Raw genomic sequence first — 21879 nt, 5'->3', positions numbered from 1 at the left:
GTGCATCACTTTTCCCACTCTTTCTTTGCGATCTGTTCCTCTTTCCAGCCCTATTTTCAGATCTACCCTGATTTTCAGCTTTATTTTCTGATTCACCCTATCTCTCAACCTTTGACTCTTTGATGTGGACTCGGTATCATCATTGTGGAATCGTGCATTCTTTCCACGCAGCAATGTGTCGGTTGTAGTAGCAGTTTCTATAAGCTGAGTCATGCTGGAAACAGTGGACTTAATGTACAAATCTTGAATACCCTTTAGCAAACCACAAATATACTTCTCCATCTACTCATGGAGGGATACTGTGCGATAAGAAGTAACTGGCAGCAGTGCATCCCAAAACTTCTTATTATACTGATCCAAGTTCTTGCAATCTTTGGAATTCAACTAATTTCAAGCTGTTATAATGTCTACTTCAAAGGTATTTGTCAACCAATTTGAAGCAAACATTTGCTTGAATTGGACCCAAGTGGTAGGTGACTTTCCTTGAATAAGAAGTGTAGTCCACCACTGCAATGCATTTCCCTTCAAAAATATGGCTACCTTGTGTATCTTAGATGCCTCTGTGAAGTTACCTCTAGAATAGGTTGTGTCAAATTGCTGAATAAAAACGAGTGCTTTCAGTCTATCTTGTGTACCACTGAAAGGCTCAAACTTCACGCTTTTGCCACCTTCATCATAGTCCTTCAGTGGACCTATGGGAGTTAAGTTATCATAAATGGGCTGCTGCAAAAAGGGTACATTGGCTGTATTTGCATAAAAACTAGCACAGTCTGAAGCACCTACATGACCAGCACCAAATCCTTGTGCTCCAATAGTCCCTAGGGGTGTCGATACATATCCATATGGACCGCTTTGTGCCTCAAGCATCATGCTTATGCTGGCATACATGGGATTAGGCATTCCACTTGCATTACCCAGATACATTGGGTGTTGTGAGCCATGCATTGATTGCTGTATACCATAGGGATTTGTGCCATACATTCCCGTATGTGGTGCCTGTCCAACCATAGCATGAAAAATGGTACCACCACCAAAGTATCCTTGCTATCCCATGCTTGCATGTGCATAATTGCCTTTCTTCCCATGTGTCCATGGATTGGCACTACCAAGTTGGCCATGCATTTGCACTTGCTACCCCATGGATACTAACTGTTTGTGCTCATCAGGCATTTTGGGCTCTTCTAAAGAAGGCATAGGCATTTCCTTCGGTTCTTGTGGCTGTCCCGAAGCTGTAGAAGATGTCTTCTTCTCTTTGCCTTTGGTGTTCTTCTTTGGGGAATTCAAGAATTGAGTAAACTGGGGATGCCAATTCAGCAAAAATATTTGCTAATGTATGCATTCTATCCTTGAAGCTATCATTAAAATCTTCAGCCCCTTTCTGGTCATCAACCGCTTTATGCATTGAAGTGCCAACATTTGGGTCCTGATTACAACTTAATTACATCAGCAAACAATTAATGCAAATCTGAAAATACAAATTTACCTACTGATCTTGGACAATGCACACCCAATTGGCTCCAAAATTGGTGCCTCTTTCGGTATTTCTTTAGCTTTATTGAAGAAAAAGTTGATTTACAATGGGATTCTTATGATCCCCTTTGCAATCCAAACTCCCCTCGTGTCCAAAGTGACTAGCAAGTCTTCAATCTGATTTTGCCCTTGATTCGGGCACTTAATTGGCCTTCACCCACTTCATAGATGATGGAAATTCCCCCAATTTAAAGGTTGGCTAATCCTCCACTTGAATTTAGCTGAAATTCACCTTTAGCCCTGAAAAATTCAAGTCTTGGAGCTTTCAATTTTTGGCACTACACCCTAATTTCTGCTGTAAATTAGGGTTTATAGCAAAGAAATTTGTCATTTCTCAGGCTCCAAGGGTCCAAATGCTAAGATCTTTGGAGCAAGGCTGTGAAATGACTGGGAGATAAGAGAGAAAGCTGTAGAGAGAGAAAATTCAGAGTTTTGTCGCGAAGAATGACTGAAAATCAGTCAAATGCAGCTGCTGCCCTGCCACAACAGCTTGTAGATGTAAAGAATTGAAGAAAATCAGTCATTTACTATTGCTGCCCTGTCTCAATAGCTTGTAGATGTCACCTACTATTGATTGGTCTTCTTCTGTCTCTGGATGCCTCAGAAGGGCCTCCAATGGTTGCAAATCAGACCAGCAGCATCTCCTTCCTCTCTCTTGTAGGCTGAATATACTAAAAATGCCTTTCTCTAGTCTCTAAAGACGTTTTTCAGTCTTGCATGGGCATTTTTGACAAGTGGCAGCCTTCCCGAATGGTTTTTTCAGTATTATTCATAATTAAATATTAATTTTCAGTCTTTAAATTTTGAAAGTTAATCTAATAATTATTTGGGTGCCTTAAAAAATAATTTGATTGGCCAATAATTAAATTGTCTAGGCAACTTCCATTCCCGAGTGTCTTTGTGCTATCTTTGATCATTAGATCGGCGTTAGGTACCATTAAACGGCACATCTCTAGTGTCACCAACTGACACTTATTACCAAATGAATGACCTAGGCCAACAATTGCCACCAGATATCACCAAGTATCTATGTGGCATAACTTATATCAACTTTTGCCTTTGACATCCCATGATTTTCTCGGGTCCCGAGCTTGTAAGTTTACTTTAACCCTAGTTGCACCTCACATGTGTAACATTTACTTAATTATGTGATTAAAAATTAATCCACATGTTAAGTGAGGTTTCATAAATACATGTTCTCATGATAAACCTACAGTGACTTAGAATGTTTTTTGAAGCAATATACATTCTGTATTATACAGTTGAATATTGCATCTCATTGAATAATGCACAATGTATGGTTTACACTTAGCATTAATATGTGTATCATTAAATGAAATCGCAATGCTTTGAAGTTGTATTTGTTACACTTTAGTTGAATGATTATATATGTTGTGACATGTGCTATTGCCTTGTGTTGCATCCGGAAACATGTATATTAGAAAGGCTCCTAATAACCATAGTTGGATACAGGATGCGATTCTCCACCTATGTGAGACTTGAACTTGCAATGGCACAGATGGTAGTGGGGAAACTCTTACCATTGCGTCGTGTCATCTGTTAGCAAGTGATACATGCCATGGCACTAATAACATGGAGAATCTTGTTATCGTCCTGTGTCATCCGTTAGTATGTGTGGCATGCAATTGAGGTCTCTTGCTTCTTTCAAGAGGGGGGTATGTCACCAGGTGGTGATACTTTTTGTAGTTGCTTTCCTTATTTACTTATATAAATATTTTATTTTTCTTTTCTTTAGCTACTGTTGCTTTTCACCCCTAGAGTTCTCTTGGATTAAGCCGGGATCTTTGCATGGCCAGAAGAGACAGCCATTGGGACAAATTGGACTAAAGGTTTGTCTGAGCCTTGGGACCGGATTGAATGGGCGCTAAAGAATATAATGCCAGTGGTTTGGGACTGTGTGCTTAGCCAGGAGATGATGCAGGACAATGAGCTTGACCAAGATGGAAGATGCACATGTGAGAATGGCCACAGAATAATAGGCACTGTAATTGAGCCACATTACACTTTTTGATGTGATTGCAATGATAAAAGTTACTTAGAACAACTTGAGGAATGCAGGGGTCAACATCCCTAAAATTTAGAAAGTTACTATTTTTGGACCTCGGAATCTGTTTGCATCATTATCTTCGTTTTTGCACGAGGATTAATTCTCTGGTTTGTGCTGAGATCAAATTTTGCACCGATCATGGAGAATTTTAGACCGGAATGTTTAAACGGGAAAATTGTTTTGTGTATGCCATGTGTCACAATTTGGGCACAAATTCCCAAACGAAGACAACATTTAAAAAAAAACAGACTTATCTAGTCTCACCTGATGATAACCAGACTTAAGGTCTATTTTACTAAATATAGCATATCCTTGCAGTTTATCCATAAGGCCATCAACTCTAGAAATAGGATACCTATTCTTTATAGTGATCTTATTTAAAGCTCGATAGTCAATGCACATACGATAGGTATTATTCTTTTTCTTGACTAACAGAACAGGTGCACCGAATGGAGAACTGCTAGGTCGAATCAATCCTCTATTTAGTAATTCCTCAAAGTTCTGCAGATTGCAAAACTACACTTGAATTATCGAGTTATGGTCACAGAAAGTGTTTTCCTACTTGGGATGTTGTTCTAGATATGCTGTACTGTCCTTATGCAGCTGAAATTTTACTCAGAAAAGATGAAAGCCAATTGTTCATAGGTTTTATACTTTGGAACATTTCATCTTTTTGGTAACTTTCCATCTTTTAATTGATAAAGAAATACTGAAAGGGGCGTTGGACTTCAGGGCCAATCTGTTGTTGAGCGAGGGAGTGAGGTCTCTGTTTGTGTGTGTATGTGAAAAGACCAGGTATTAATAAAGGGACTACCGTTTTATGTGAGTCATAGACCGGTTTCACCCGCTAACATAGCTTCCCTACATACATTCATTTTCATGCCATTGCTATCCTGCATCTTCTTCTTGTTTATCAGTACAAGCATTGTTTGTGGGGTTTCATCTGCACCTTATTTATCTCAGCCTATCATTCTTAAATTTCTTGCTTCCTTTTTGACTGATCTTGGCCTTAACCCCTACTATTCCACAACACTAGCACAAGCTGCAGTACAAGTGCTAGCACACATACCAACACTGTTGCCTATGCTCCAGCAAGGTTCCCTTTCTCTGTTTCTTCTATTTTTTTCTTGTTATGCTTCCTCCTAAGAGACAAAAAAGAGGTAAGAGTTTAGCCATGGTTCAGTGGGAGAGAAGCACATGTTGAGGTGGTGAGCTCCCTGATTACATACATCTGTCCAATGTGCTCGTACTGTGTATGTATGTTGAATCACCATTCTATAGGCCTCAGAAACAAGCATGGACAAAACAAAGAAAATCTGTGCATGCTATTAAACTTTTCAGAAGAGCATTCTCTCTACTTCTTCTGTAATTTTCTTGCTTTGGTTACCATCTTGGTTTTCCCTTGAGATCAGGCGTATGGACACTTCCATGATGAATGTGTCTCGTAGAACTCAGTCAATGATTACAAACTGTTAGTGCTACTTATTGCTTGTCCAGTTCAGATTGTGATTAACACAATTCAGCTTGGTTCATTAATAACTTCTGTTTTGTTGCGTATTTTGGCTTGCCGTGTTTTGTTTGTTTACTGAGAATGATTGTGTGCTTTTAGGATGTGCTACTGAAACGTGCAGTGGAAAAAGAAATTTTCAGGTATATGTCTGTCATCTGACTATAAGGATAATGCATTTTAAAAGGATTATTTTGACGTGGTATGGTTTTTCCTTGTAGCTCTCAGAATTGGAGCACAATGAAAAAGAGAAAATGTTGAAGGTGCAGGTTTGCTCTCTTATTTCAATAATGGTCCTTGTAATCATGTGGCCTAAAAACAGTTGAAATCCTTTGAGCTTTACCAAACATATGAGGTTTCACATTCTTTCTGTCTGGTACTTTAGTAAATCATCTTTTTTGTTTTTAAATTTGAAAGATTTCAAACGCAAAGGAGGATTTCAAATGCTGTATTTGCCTTAGCATTTGGCATGATGTTGTGTCTGTTGCGCCTTGCCTACATAATTTCTGGTAAGATTTTTGGCAGTAAACTTCCCTGAGGTTAATGATTGAATGCAATACGAATCTGGTCATGAACATATTGATTTCTGTTGGTTTGTTTTTCCAGTAATGGGTGTTTCTCCGAGTTCTTTTTAAAAAATAGAGGCTCCAGATGCAAATGTCCTCAGTGTCGAGAAGCTGTTATCTTTGTCAAAAGGAATCACACTCTCTGCAGTATACTTGAGGTGATTATTGAATTTAAGTAGATAGCCTGTAAACTGTGGTTTTAATCGGTCGTTGGTTTTATTGATCTAGTGATCCTTGTAAAATTTTCATGCTCATTGTTCTACCTATTCAATGTGAAGGGTGCCTTCCTTAATTGTTTTTCAAAATCTATTGTATTTTCCTTTCAAAGGAGTGAGATTTGGCTAATGGTCTGATATCCTCAAGGAGAAAGAATGCTTTGATTTGGACACAGTGGATGGGCAGGAGGAAGTAGCAGTATAAGGAAATTCAAGAAAGAATGGAGCCTATGCTGTGATGATTGGTCAAGCATGCAGTGGGTGAGCACAAAACTCCACATTTTAATGGCAAATGGGTTTATTTTGCGGAATGCCCATATCTTGATGTTGCTGTTAGCAGTATGGGGGGCTGATGATTCTGGATAAGCTGTGCATTGGGACCCCCACTTGGATTATGGAAAGAGCTCACGGCATTTTCTTGGTTTGGGCGATCGATGTCTTTTACCACATCCTTCTTCATTGGCATAGTTGTCAAGCAAAGTGCTGTATGTACCTAAAAGGGGCTTCCTTGCGTACTATTAGATATGCAAAATGAGATCGGTGAACAGCTTGATGTGGACATGGATGTAGCTCATCCTTATTATGTACAATGCTGGCTGTCATACTTTCCCAATCCTTGCCATGATTGTAAACTGCTAGGTCATTGGGCAAAGCAATTCACAATGGTTACCACTTGGGGTATTACTCACGAACAAGCTCACACAATAATGCCGACTTATGATAGCCTGTGCAATTACCTCTACCATGCGAGGAAGGTTCATATAGCCCTTACTTCAGTGAGTATGAGAAGTATGTAGCTTAGGCGCAAGATCCACATCAACTATATTCTTATTATCTTGTTGCTACTGGATGCACATAGTTATAGACTCTTGCTTCTGCATGAGATTGATACAGCACCAGCTGAACAGTAGAGCTCTTGCATTGGAGCCACTTCTTATACACATACAACTCTAGGGTTTCAATTGTAATCTTGATGAGAATCTTTATTAGACTTGCGTTCCTTGCTTTTTCATGAAAAGGATGAGAGAGAGACCATTACATGCCTTTTTGTCCTATCCACCCTAATCCATTGTTTGTTAGGGGTTTTGCTAGGAACTTGAAGGGAGAGACCTTGGACATGAGAGCTGTTGACCTTGATGTGGATGGGAGGCTACTATTGTTGTTTCTCTTCACTATGGTGATGGCTATTCTGGAATCACGTGCACACTAGTGGATTCTGTTCTGTGTATCTTGTATTCTTGGAGTTTATGCTTTTGTATTCACCCTTGTCTCTATGCTCATTGATCTCGTTCCTTCACCTCCACATTGTGTCATTTTGACATGGTATGCTTCCATGCTTGTGTTTTTACGCGTTTGCTGGTCTAGAGTCGTTCTAAATGCTTATAAACTTCCAGGGCTATGTTGGCAAACTTACAAGGCTGCATTTAGGGTTGTGGTCTTCTTGCCTAGCGCATTGGCACCACTTGTGGGTGTCCAAGTGCTGATGTGCTGGCCTGGCAGCCTCTCCACACCCCTCCCATCTGTTTTCTGGCGCTTGCTTGGTATCTACAGGTTGTGCCCTATGTCCTATGATTATGAATGTTCTGCTTATGTGCCCTGTGATTTTGAGGTTTTGGGGGCTTATCCATGTGCTAGCTGTTACATCTGCCCTTCTGCTTGCATGGACCTTACCACAGTGCTTTGTTGCTGGCTGTAGCCTGTTTTATGTTGTGTGGCTACTAATCCATGGTCTGCACTATCACTAGTTTCTGAATTGTTTGTAAGTGCCTTTGACCTTGTATTAGACCCTGTTCATGTGTGGTTCTTTCTTCTTGACTTTTATGCACATATTAGTTGTTTTCATCTGGGTTGCCTTCTTGCATTGTGCTTGTGTTAAGCCAGTGATATCTTACACTTGCTGCTATCAGCCAGTTTATTCTGTTCTAGAACAGGCTAAAAAAGCAAACACTAAACTATTCCACGTATTTATTTATGGGTGGCTTCTTATTGTTTATTTGAGTATTAGCCAATATACTTTTGCGAGAGGACTACTCCTCCTTTTTGTGTATAAAAGGAGTGTGGCCAGTCATTCTTCATGTATTCTTAGATTCTTGGTGTGGAGAGAGGGAGCTATTGGAGTGTGTGAGCTGACACTCAACTGTTGTAGATCCTTTTCTCGGTTATGTTGTCTTTTGCGTTTACTATTGTGCATTATCTTTTATTGATGTTGTGTCTTTCATTATTCTGCTGTGTATTTTGCTCTTCTAACATGATATTGGATGTTCAAGTTGACAGAGATTTGACTTTTGCCTCTATGGTACCTCTTCTGCAAGCTCCTGCCTATGTTCATTGTTTGCTATGCTGCGTCTCACGCTTTGCTAGCACTGGCTATTGTTGACTGCAGTCATATGTCAACCATCTTACTCAGCAATGAGTGATTATGTGGATTACTAGTCTGAGATCCAGTGATCCAGATCATTTGATTGTGCATTGGTTCCTATTCGTTTTTGAACATTGGAGTGTGGTTAGTAGCCTCTTGAGCTAGCATGGCATCGCATGTGACCTGGTGGGTTGGCAGCATTGACAGTGCTGTGTTGGTTGGCTGTTGCGCATTTAAATGGCTCTGTATCATTGGGATTGCATTGACCTTGCATTCCTTTTTGGATTTTCCTTTTGACTTCAATTTTCATCATGGCTGCTTGTGGATTTGGGTTGCCGATCGACCTAATTCTTGCCATGCTGCTGTTTTTGTTGATTGACATATTATAAGGTGTCAATTATTCTTTGTTGTTGTTGACCCAATGGAAGCTTCGTTCATGTGCTTGTTGCATAGTTCGGAGAGGGACACAAAGAAGTCCAACTCCCACCATTGGACATGCAAGTATTGTGGGAAGCACTATACAAGGAGTGCAACTTGGCTTCTCCAACATCTTTCCAAGACGGGAGGGGGGAAGCTGTTCCATGCAAGGAGATCCCTCAAAACTTTGCGGAGGAGATTCTTGCCAAGATGAGAGGGGGATCCACAAGAGGAGGAGGAAGTGGCTTATCGGCACCGACTCATATGCCTACTAACAAGGAAGCATCCAATGTGGGTGTATCTTCAACCGATGCGGGAGAGACCTCTACCATTGGTGGTGGGGGGTTCACATCCGCATCCGGCTCCGGTAAAAGACAAAGAGTGGAGGCTCATGTGGTGCCAGAGAGACAATCGTCTCTCTCTCGAGCTCCCTGTCATGTGCATGGATCGGTTGCCTTTCTTAGAGAAAGGCAACTACTTGCGGACATTGAAATTGCATGCACGGTGATTGAGTGCAATCTTGCATTCAATGTCCTAAAGCAAGAGCAATGGAAGAAGATGGTAAAAGCCATTGCCAATGTGGGTCCATGTGAAGGATGGACCAGTGTCACATACAATGATATGAGGACGAGAAAGATTGATGAAGAGAAGGAGAGGATTGATAGAGCCCTTGATTCTATTCGGGCCGCATGGATAAAATATGGTTGCTCCATTCTCACCGACGGATGGAGTGATTGTCAACATACTTGTCTCATGTCCACTCGGCACTTACTTTTTGCGGGCCGTAGACACCGGCAAGAGGGGGAGAAAAACAATGAGCGTATTCATCTATCGCTACATTCGACAAGCTATCATTGAGGTATACATTGTAATTTGCGTTTTAAATTTATTTCACTTTCTTTCATTATGATAATATCACGATTCATAATTGAAATTTGATTCATACATAACTTGTAATTTGTAAATTATGATTGTAGGTGGGCCCCTCAAATGTGGTGCAAGTTGTTACCGACAATGCATCGAATTATCGGCACATGGGCCGTTTGCTTGAGGCCGAGTTTCCTACGATTGTGTGGACTCCATGTGCAAGTCATTGTTTGGACTTGCTTATGGAGGACATTGGGAAGCTCAAGTGGGTGAAGAGGATGGTCTGCAAAGCTACATCAATTGTCACATTTTTCACGGTAAAGATAAAGGTGCTTGTGATGTATCGTGAGTATAGCACACTGGAGTTGAAGAAGCCTTCTTCAACTCGCTTTGCTTACATGTGGTTATTAATAGAGCACCTTTATGAGGTGCGGTCCGCCTTGCATCAGACAATGGTGTCCACTCTATGGAATGAGTGGAATGAGTATGAGACAGAGGAGGCCAAAGCCATGCAATGCTTGTGCCTTAATGAGCAGTTTTGGCAAAAATTCCGTGTCGTTATTGTCGTGACTTCCTTTTATAGGGTGTTACGTATGAGTAATTGCGAGGGGTCCACCATGGGCCTTCTCGTTCACTTCTTTAGAACGGCATTGGTAGAGGTACGTTCTTGTACAGTGATCACAGAGACACAGCGTGCACATGTTTTAGAGATAGTAGAGAGGAGATGGGCGTGGATGTATAAGCCCATCCATGGTTTTGCCACATTGGTACATCCGGCCTACAAGTCACCGGCGGTCATGGATGATAGAGAGTTCCGTTCATACTAACTTGCTTATTTGACTCGTGTGGTCCCTGTGGATGATGACAATGCAGTGGTAGAGGAGCTAGGATGCTATGCAGATCAGAGAGGGTATGTGGCTTTTGATTTTCCCACTTGTTGGAGGAGAGAGTCACTTGTGAAGCCTTTATTTTGGTGGCAAAACTTTGGATACACACTGGAGACCCTGCAGTCCTTAGCCATGAGGGTCCTTGCCCAGGATTGCTCTTCGGGTATATGTGAGAGAAAGTGGAGTGCCTATTTTCTCATTCACACAAAGATTCACAATCGGCTTAGCACACGATAGTTAGAGCGGCTAGTCTATTGCCGCACTAACTTACGCATGATGAGGGCTATGATGAGCATGGATAGTCCGAAGTAGGTAAAGTTTAAACACTTAACCATAACATTTAAAATTTGTTGTTTTAACTTTTAAACTTTGAACTTTGAAGTTTAAACTTTATACTTTACAATTTAGACTTTAGCGTTTACAATTATCAATCTTACTTGCATCACTGCATTGTGTAGGTGAATGTTAATACATTCAAGTTGACGGTGATACTCTTTCGAGTATACATAAGGAGGTGTATGAGGAGGAGGAGGTGATTTTTGCAGAGCTCTATAGAGAGCTTATAGCAGCAGATACTCGTGACACTCGCAATCAGCGTGCTCGTGGGTGAGGAGTTCAAGTAGGTGGTAGCAGGGGCATGGTCATTCGACACCCTCCATCATCGAGGAGGGGTGGTTCGAGTGGCTTGCAGATATATATAAGGCGGGGCTCTAGTAGATCACATCCTGTGCCTCATGATGACATTCTCCCCTTGCCTATACAGCCGCCACCTAGGGAGCCATCATTTGATGATGATGGTAACCTCATCAGTGAGGATGAGTATGAGTGTGTCTCATCATAGGATGCCGAGGAGTCATCTTCAGACTCTCTTGATGAGCACTCAGATGGTTCTGATGATGATGATGATGATGATAGTGATGCCTCATTATAGATTCATATGACATGTCACATAGGTTTCTCTTTTTTTTTTTGCATCAGATATACTAGATTGTAGTTGTATCGCATGTTTTACGTAGCCCATCTGACCACGATGGTCACCCTGATGTATTCATTTTATTTTGTAATGAAATGGCTATTTTCACTTTAAACATGTATTCTATGATCTATCATTTAATGATTTATGGTTTTTGTTATTTAAAAAATCATCTTAATTTTTTTTCGTACTAATATCGTACCATACCTTATAAAATCATAAGGTACCAATTAGTATCGTATTTTATCGTATCGTACCATATTGTACCTGATAACTACGTAACTACCCAATGGCCTACCAAGCCCTACAAAGGCGGATGGAACTACAAGGAACTTGATTTTTTTATATAAAAAAGTGAGACATGGTTTGTAATTGATTGAGGAGAAGACGGGAGAATGAGAAAGAATGGTTAGGTCCAACCCATCGCAAAACAGACAAGATATCCATCCACTTGAGGATGTCGATGATGAGGAAATGGTGATCAAGTAAGGGTGGTTTGGCTGACAAACTGCTGATGGAAATAGCTTAGGATCCATCCATCCCTACTTTGCACAATAAGTATGCTATATGCTATGAAATGCTCATGCAACAATTGCTACTTGGACATTGTTTCTCATGGGAAAATTATTCACTTGCCCAAGTATCCTAGTACAAAGATGATGAAATCATGCAATGCAAATGGTAAATGTACAATGTGGGGGGAGGGGGGAGAGGCTAATGGTGAAGACAAGTGCTAAAACCTGTAGAATACCAAGAAGGGTAGAAACGAAGAGGAGCCCAATATTGGTATTCATGTGTTCCTGAGAACCATGATAAGAAGAAGCATCCCGATTGGAAGAGCGAGGTAGAAGTCACCGCATGATATCATCAAGAGAGATACTACACGATCCGCCTTGTGAGGGGAAGCCTCCATACTGGTAGAAGAGCAAAACTCCTAGGAAGATGAAACCATGAATGGAATGGTGCGCATCCCATGTCTCTAGCCTAGGTAGGACGAGACAAACCTGTATGTTAGCCTTGCATTGAAAACAAGGTGTGCAAAAGAGAGTAAGATTTGCAATCATAGAGGTCAATAGTGGGATGCTCTAAAAAGAAAAACAAAGTTGAAATGAAAAATGAAGTGAATGAATAAGTGCAATAATGCAAATGTGTATATGTGTGTAAATGCAACGGAAGACTTGAAAATGAAAGGCTAAGTGTGCGGCCACCATTTCATACAACGAGATGGGGAAGAAGGCCTAGAAAGTACAATGGAGTTCCTAGGGATGGATGCGTAAAGTGCAATAGGATTGGTGTTAGTAGACCAATCAATCAACCCCTCAAGAGTAGAATAGGATGGCTGTTGAGGGTGTCTGTGTGCCACATGTCCAGCAACCATGGGGACTGAAGGAGGAGATGGGGTAGCAGTGGGAGGCATAGCCCCACTAGGTTGTATAGTCGTAGTAGTCTGATGTGGTTTTCTAAGAGGAAGACCTTGGGCCTTGGTACAACACTCCTTATCCACATGGATCGATCTCTAACAGTGAGTGCAAAATCTATTTTTCTTAGGAATTCGTTGCCAAAGGGGGCTTTTTTGTTTCCATAGGAGGAAGTGTTGTCACCCTTATTTTGGCTTGCCTCCGTATCTTGCAAGTTTTTGCCATTGGTGGTTTTTGCACTCGAAGAAGAGGCAATTAACCCTCGCCTCTCTAAATAGATGTGTGTAGAGGACTTCTTGTGGACTTGATCATGAAGCCTCGCATATCGCAAGAATTGACACTCAAATTCATAGAAGGTTGGCAATCTAGGTAGTGAGATAATGTGCTGGATAAAATGAAAGTATTTGTTAGGCAACTTGTTTAAGAAGAACGTGACCTGATCGTCGTCTAACTTTGGAGAGCTAGTAGTGGCAAATTTAGCTAGTAACCATTGATATTTGGCCAACTTGACTTTCAGATCATCCCCTTAATGGAAAACTTGTGAAGCTCAACATCGATGTTTATATGGGGAGTACGATATTGAGTTGCATAGCGGTCAATAAGATGACTCCAACGTTCCAATGCAAGAGGGAAGTGTTGTAATTGAGAGTGAAACTCAAGAAGCAAACCTTGTATTAGCTCGACATTGACTGTGGCATGGTGAGCTCTCCACAAATGGATGTAATCAAGGTGGGCCAGGTGAGGGTTAGGCATAGGCTCAAGACCAAGAACAAGGTCTCAAAGACCTTGAGACACTTGTTGTATATAACTCGACCAAGTAGTGAAATTCAATCCGTTGAAACGAAAGGAGCAGCAAAATTGGAAGAAGGGATGTCTTCATGTCCGTATTTGTTGCGTAGGTACTCCTCAAACTCCTCTGTGAGGTTAATGAACTTTGGAATATCTGGCATGCGTGTAAACATAGAGGGTGATGGTGAGGGTGAATATGGAGTGTTGTTTTCCTCGTCGAGTCCATAATACCTCCTCAAGGTTTGTAGTGATGGAGAAGCTTGATAAGACATCATGGGGTCATGAGAAGGTGTCTGTGACATTATGATTCAATTACGAGTCGTATTGTGTGCTTCGTGTAAAGACTAGCACTCCACAATATTTTGTAGGATACTCTTTATAAGAGCACCAGCTTTGATACCATGTGAAGAAGAGTATGGAGGCATTGCTAGGGTTTGCACTAAGGAAACACAAAGTGTACAACCACAACAGAAGCACAACAAGACAAACACAGACACAGAAAGCAAAACTTAAACCCTAAACACAAAACTCAAAACTTAAACACAAACATAAGAAGGGATCGAAAGAACACAACTCTAAAGTGAATGAATGCTGTAAATGAATGTAAGAATATACAGTGTGCCCAAGGGTAGAGCAATGTGTGTTGGAGAGTGACGTCCACCGAAGATGGATCCCAGGTGCTGTGACCACCAACCAGAGTGGAGTGAGAGAAACACCAAACACTGATCACCAGAGTGTGAGGAGACTGAGGCGACTGCAGAGGATGATGCTTGATGATGTGGGTGAAGCAATAAAACGTAGTAGTAGAATGTTGTAGTACAATGCTGCAGTAAAACGCGGCAGTAAAACAAGGTGATGGCAGTAGTCACAAAGGTTGGACAGCCATGTGTGTGTGGATTGATGGCTGAAATCTGCACTCAAAGGTGAGAAACCTACATAGACGGGATTAAGGCTGAATGGGGACAGCCTGTCTATTTATAGATAATGATAGACCCTCCCAAATTAGGGTTTCATTGAACTCTCTCGAACTGCTCCCCGTTTAGGGTTTTCATTAAATTATGCTTGTTTTGGGGCTAAATGGCTAATTAGCATAGATTGCATTTCTTAGCTCAATAGAAACACTAGAGTGTTAAATACAAGTGTCTGCTTTGAAAGAGATTGGTCAAAATTTAATTTCAGCATGGCTGTCCATAAAACTTCAATAACTGAGTGTATAACTATAGGCAAAAGATTAAAATGCAAAGCTCTCATTGCCAGGGATATCCAGGTAACAACCAAGATATACAATGCAACTAGCAGTGCAAGATAGAGTATAAACTACGAAGGTACCAAATGCTATTAGAGACCCAACAATGTTAGATACATAGATGCAATCCCAAGCAAAGGAGTAGCATGTACATAAGCCAACTATGCATAAGATATCTCCAAAAGCAACAGAGATCCATTGATTTGGAACTAACTCACTGCATATGAATTATGAAGCTCAAGTACATCACCAAGAATGCATTAAAGTTGACAAACCCATCTGACAAGAGGAAGTACCGGGGTATCAAATCAAATCACAATTAGCCCATAATCATTAATGTCTACAAAAAGGACAGTGTATGCATAAAGCAATAAGCATGCAAGAGTCTCCCACTAACTCAAGAGTCCAAGCTTTGTAATGAAAATATCAAAATGCTTCCATGGAAGCAAATCTTGAATGTTCAAGAGTAAAGCAAAGCTCAATACATATGTCTCATAACATTCGGGTGCCCAAAGTCATGAAACAATACATCTAGGAGCATATACCAATAATAAGCTTCAAGTTTGTAAGTGGGAAACCATTGAAGCAAATAGCCATTGCAAATATGTATCCAATGGAGCTCAAATCCAAAGCTTCGAGCTCAACATAAGCATATCCGTGCATAATGATCAATGCCAAGCATGCATGTATCCATGTAGCATCCCCAAAGCATCTGTAGGCATTCAATACGTAAGCATTTTCTATGTACGCTTGCTGCCCACAAGGTATTATAGCAAAGAACCCTTAAAAGATTGAGCTATTCAAGCTCTAATTGATCCAAATGCCTTTCCTGAATATCAATACATCATCTGTACATTAAAAAACTTACCCCATAAGCATCAATAGAGCATTTACCAAGCAAATACTTGCTGTTCAGACAATGAATAATAGGTTTGCCCTGAACAATAGGTCAATGGTGACCTTAAACACTCCAAACAATGCTCAAAGTGGAAGCCTTCAATGCCTGGAGGATGCCAACTAAGCGGCCACTGATCTTGAAGCTTAGCAGGAGCTAGAGGAGATGAATGATGTCAAGAACAGGGGCAGCCAAATTGGCACAATTCACATTGGTTGTGCTGCTAGGGTACTGCTGGTGGTACTAAGCTTAAAGCTCACTTGGCAAGGCTCAAGGCAATGTTTGGAAGGTCCTCAACAAGCCCAGAAGGTATGGAAGAGATCAAGGAAGCAATGGGGCTGATGCATACCTCAATGAGTGATGACCATGAAAACTGAGATGAAACTCTCTTCTCGGGCTCTGTTGGGTTTTACTCATGCCTGCGCTTACACAAGAGTGCTAGTGATCCTCACAGTGCATTTTTACTCTCCGTAAGAGAGGTTTTTTCCCCTAGTCACCTTTATCTTCATCTATGTATTTACGTTACACATTTTGGGTCACTTACCGCACAATACACACATCTATGTGTGAACTGACTTTAAGTCACTTTCACAACCTTAAAGTCTTAAGGGTTGTACTTCGTACTTTGCACTTCACATTCTATTATGAAAATTGTCGTGCTATGACCACTCTCTCCATCTATCTATCAATCGTGTTCACTTGTGCTCCATTGCTGTACTTCACTCTTACATTTGGTATCAGAGCTGTTTAGCCAGTTGTCTCTTTGCTCTCTTCACTCTCAGCTCAGTCCACATGCTGCTCTTGCCTGTGGCAACCTGTGTTTCTGACGTGCCTCCTCTTGCCTGTGGCGACCTGTGTTTTTGACACGCCTTCTCCGTTCTACTTGATCTCTGCAATGTGTCGTGGCTGTTCAGAACCGTTAGAAAATCCTAATTTCATAGGCGCAGTCCAGAAAGCCCTAAATTCACAGGCGCAGTCCAAAAAACCCGAATTTCGCAAGAGTCCACAATTGCCATGTCAGCACCTACGCAGTCCAGAACTGCTCCAAATCTGTTCCAGCCTGCCACTTTAGCAGCCACACAGCTCAGAATTGGTTTTGCTTGCTCTCAAGTTGCCACATCAGCATATTTTCAGATCTGCACAGCCGCTATAGGTATATTTTATTATTTTAATGGGAATTTCAGAGCCAAAGCAAAGGGCTTTTGCAGGAATAGGTCAGTTTTTGCTTCAGCAACAAGTGCTTCAGTGCACAAATTGAAGAAATTTGTAGATATTTGGGTCAGAAAATTTGGGATTTTTGTATTTTTGGCGGACATCGGCACATGTAATGTGTTTTTAGTCTGAAATTGACTAAAACTACACACATTGGACAATCAAATTTTGGGGCTTTGTGTTTTTAGTGCTACTAAGCACTCTTATTGCCTTGGACAGCATGTTGTTTGCTGAAATTTGAAAATTTTCAGCACATTGAGGCAATATTGGTTAAGAGTGTCACTATTTGGTGGTTCTTTTGATTAAAATTGGTTGATTACAGGTTGGCATTCGCTGTAATTTTTGGGAATTTGAAGATTTCTAAGTCAATCAGCTTTTGTAATTACTCTTTTTGCATTTGATTAAGTGATATTTATCATGGCAGCTCATGGACAAAATGATGTCTTCACTTATGTTTCGAAAGAGGATAGATTGGATGGCAACAACTATTCTTTGTGGTCCTTTATGATGAAAAATATGCTTGTTGCAAAAGGTCTTTGGGATCATGTTAGTGGGGAAGAAGCACGCCTTGGTGATTTGGCTCCTCAACCCCTCCACAAGCAGGTCATGGACAAAGGCAAGAGTGTCTGGCAGCAAACTCTCAACAAGTAGCAAGACGTGGACAAAGGCAAGAAGTTGTCGTATAGCCACCACCCCAAAGAACAACTGCTTAGAGGGCTTGGGACATGGGGGATCCCGCGTATTCGTTCGGCTACTACTTTGTGAGTAGCATGGCTTACACTAAGCACATATTTGTTGGTAAGAATGAGGCACTCATTTCTTTTTTGAAAAAGGAGCTTGAAAATGTGAAGATGAAAGAAGAAGAGGCTATGCAAGATCACCTTAATAAAATTAAGGACTTGCGCGAGCGGTTGATCAATGTAGATAGAGTATTATTCTAATGCTTAGATGATTTCTACTACTTTGAACTCTTTGCCACTGTCTTATTAGGCATTCCACATTGCATTGAATCTTACAATGCGGGTTTCTCCACAACCACTTACTTTTCTTCAGTTGGTTAGTTGATTGTTGGAAGGAGCAAACAAAAAAGAATAGTGGTGTGGATGTAGTAGCTTCTGAATAAGCTTTTGTGGCAAAACAAAAAGATAAGAGCAATCAGTCCAAGAATGCTCGACAAAGTTCTGAAAGTTCTAGAACTTTACAAAACAACAAGAAGCAGGGGACATACAAACTTAGAATGGCAAGTGCCATCATTGTAAAAAGCTAGGTCATTATATCACAGAATGCAAAAAACACATTGCCAAGAAGAGAAAGGAGTTTGGGATGTCAGTTTCAGATTCACCTTCTACTTCTACTGCCACAAAGCTCACGTATTTTGGTATTGACTGTGACTATTGTTTTTATACTTGCAGTTATGATTCTTCTTGGGCAGATAGAGCATTCAGCTTTACTGAGGATGCTAATACTTGGTTTTTTGATAGTGATGTTTCTAAGCACATTACATTCTGCAGGGATTTGTTTACTTCTGTTGTTACAACTCCTATTGGAAAATGAGTACAATGTACCAATAATGCATCTTATCTTGTTAGAGATATTGGAGAGATTGTTTCGAAAGCCATTGATGGCTCTATTCTCTGTTTGCATGATGCTTTATATGTGCCGGGAATAAAGAAGAATTTGTTGTTTATTTATTTTTTAGCAAAATGTAAAATGTAAGTCACTGATGATGATGACAAATGCATGGTTAGAGATAAGGAATTCTTGACTTTGGTGCTCACAAGCACATTATGTCATGGACTTTGTGAGTTAGTTGCTCACTCTGTTAATTAAACAAATTTATTTGGCATCTACTCTTACTCTTGCTATGTCAGAGGCAAAGTTATGGTATGCTCGTATGGGGCATGTGAACTATAGCAATGTGATGCTTATGTAAGGTACTCAGATATTGAAAGGCTTACCTCTCTTGGAGAGACCTCCCGAGCACATTTGTGAGGGATGTATTTTGGAAAAAATGTATCGGTTTTCTTTTCCTCGTGATGTTGCTTTCAGAGCTAAGGCTAGGTTGTAGATTGTGCTTTCGGATATTTGTGAACCCGTGGAGACAAAGTCATTGGGTGGATGTTTTTACTTCATTACCTTCATTGAGGACTTTACACATTTTTGTTGGGTTTTTTCATTGATTAAAAAGTCAAAAGTGTATGATGCATTTTTTGCTTTTATTGCCCGTGTGGAAAATCAAAGTGGTTTAAGATTAAGACTCTTTGTTCGGACCCAGGGAGGGATATCTGTCTTCATTGCTGGATTCCTTTCTAAAGTAAAAAGTTATTGTATATCAGTTTACCATTGCATATATTCCACATTAAAATGGGATTGTAGAAAGGAAGAACCGGTTACTCATGGAGATGGCTAGATGTATGTTGAAAGCTTAAAAATTGCATTAAGACTCTCCGTTTGGAGCCAGGGGGGATATCTGTCTTCATTGCTAGATTCATTTCTAAAGCAAAAAGTTATTGCACATCAGTTTACCATTGCATATGCTCCACATCAAAATGGAATTGTAGAAAGGAAGAATTGGTCACTCATGGAGATGGCTAGATGTATGTTAAAAGCTAAGAAATTGCCACATGTTTTTTGGATGGATGCAATCATGTGTGCTTGTCATGTTTTGAATAGGTGCAATTTGTATTATTTAAGTGTTTCAAAATATGATTAAATGTTTATCTTTCTATTTAAGGGTGGCCAATGGCCAAAATACCCTATAATTATACTTAGGTCCTCATTGATGAGATGCCCAAGAGAAATTAAATTTTTAGTCGGACGGTCAGATTGACTAGAAAGCTCAGATGACTAAGACTTTTACTCTCAGATAGTCACATTGACTAGAAGCCTATATAATGAGTGGTTTCGAAAAGTGAAACCAGATGCTCATGGTCAAAGAAACAAACTATGAATCGGTGAATGTATATAATGAAGCTCTCCCGTAGTTGTCATGTACGAAAGGTATGATACAGTATGGTACGATAAAATACGGCACTAAATGGTACCTTAAGATTTTATAAGGTGCGGTATGATATTAGTACGAAAAGAAATTTAACTTGATTATTTTGGACTAAAGATAATAGAATAGATGTTTAAAGTCTAAATTGCAATGCTATGAGAGTATATAAGATGAATATTTAAGGGTGATATACCAAAACCTCATGCTGCATGCTCAACGTACACTACTATTACCTACAAGTTACAAGTACATAGATGAGAGTGCATACATTATACATGAAGGATCATACAAATAGGAGTAGACTTGAGAGAGAAGATTGAGAAAGAGAGAGGCTAGAGAGAGAGTGTGTGTGTGATAGAGAGAAAAAAGAGGGTGTTAGAGGCTTGAGAGAGAGAGAGAGAGAGAGAGAGAGAGAGAGAGAGAGAATGAAATATGTAGGCTTGGATGAGAGTGGTCAAAAAGGACCAATTCCTTTATACTAAATCATACGAATACATATGGTACAATACATAGATGGGAGTGGATATATCATACATGAAGGATCATGCAAATAAGAGTAGGCTTGAGAGACAAAAGTTTGTGAGAGAGACACACAAAGAGAGAGAGAGAGAGAGAGAGAGAGAGAGAGAGAGAGGCTTGAGAGAAAAAGAGGGTGAGAGAGGCTTGAGAAAGCTCGGGGAAGAGAGAAAAAAGAAATAAAGAAGAAAAAAAAAGGAGAAAGAAAGAAAGAAAGTTATAGCCTTGGGGAAGAGTGGTAAAAAAGTACAAGTTTTTCGTACTAGATCATATGAATACGTACAGTACGGTACGGTGCCATATGGATCGTACCGTACGAATCAGTCTGTACTATGTATGGAGACAACCGTGAGCTCTCCAAAGCTAAATTTGGTAACTCCTAAAATTTAGGAGGTTACTATTTTTGAAAGTTGCTCAAATGGAAATTCTGTTGCATCAAAGGCTTTGAAATTTTGCAAGAAACAATTTTGTCTTCAGTAGCTATCTCAATTTCTTAATCATTTGAGAGATCTTTAGAGTGGAAGGCTTGAAAGCTTCTTTCTTTAGAAAAGTGACATGGGACATCTAGAAGAGGACTTGTGTCATTTTGAAGAGACAAGTGTCCCTACGCTTATTATTTTCAACAAACACTTCATTTGTAGTCTCTACCTTCCATTTTTAAGCACCCAAGCCCTACACATATATATTGGAGATCTCTCTCTTCATTTGGGACAAGCTCTCGTGCTGAAATTTCTGTCAAATACTTTGTACTCTCCTATCTATCTCTCATCCAAGAAACACTTTCTGCTTAGCTTAATCTAATCCGAGCACTAAAAAAAAGAATCAACTTGTTGCCCAAAGTTTGCAAAAATTAGGGTTTTAAAATCCTAGTTTTCAGAATTGCAACAAATCAACCCTTTTGTATATGGTTCAGGCACTTGGTGCGCGTGTTTTTCTCCTCTTAGCATGGTGTCAACTCCTCTCTCTCTCTCTCTCTCTCTCTCTCTCTCTCTCTCTCTTCTAATTTTCATGGTGATAATTGATCAAGTTGGTTACAAGTTCAAAGTATTGTCATTCTCACGTTCTTGCTCCCTGCACTTACAGGGTGTGCATTGGATGGCAACAATGCAAGCTGAATATGATTCTATCATGAAAAATCAAACATGGGGTTTAGTTACATTGTTTGTTTGGAATAAAGCCATTGGTACTAAATGGGTTTATAAGCTGAAACAAAAAGCAGATGGAGCCATTGATAAGTACAAAGCATTGGCTGCTCATTATGGTTGGATTTTGCACTAGCTTGACATTAAAACTGTATTTTTACATGGGGAACTTGAGAAAGAAGTGTATGTACAACAGCCCATTGGTTTGCTGGTTGATCTGAACACTTGGTATGCAAGTTGAAAAAGGCCTTTTATGGTTTGAAACAAGCTCCAC

General features: G+C 40.2%; 1 protein-coding gene across 8 annotated transcripts in view; it reads left to right on the top strand.

Moving 5' to 3' along the window:
* LOC148040107 (uncharacterized) overlaps positions 1-21879 on the top strand; it is a 67500-nt gene that overhangs the window by 37407 nt on the left and 8214 nt on the right. For 6 of the 8 annotated variants that reach the window (XM_087696688.1, XM_087696679.1, XM_087696674.1 and 3 more), the window contains exons 2-5: positions 5208-5248; positions 5327-5374; positions 5523-5614; positions 5712-5829. In XM_087696688.1, the coding sequence (XP_087552814.1) occupies positions 5208-5248; positions 5327-5374; positions 5523-5614; positions 5712-5829 (299 nt within the window). The remainder of the gene's footprint in view (positions 1-5207; positions 5249-5326; positions 5375-5522; positions 5615-5711; positions 5830-21879) is intronic. The other 2 variants (XM_087696719.1, XM_087696696.1) reach the window with 1 other exon arrangement.

Source organism: Lygodium microphyllum, chromosome 2, assembly GCF_053477565.2.
Source record: "Lygodium microphyllum isolate KBCC chromosome 2, Lygodium_microphyllum_v1.1.10, whole genome shotgun sequence".
Taxonomy (NCBI): domain Eukaryota; kingdom Viridiplantae; phylum Streptophyta; class Polypodiopsida; order Schizaeales; family Lygodiaceae; genus Lygodium; species Lygodium microphyllum.
This window is presented reverse-complemented; position numbering and strand designations above follow the sequence as displayed.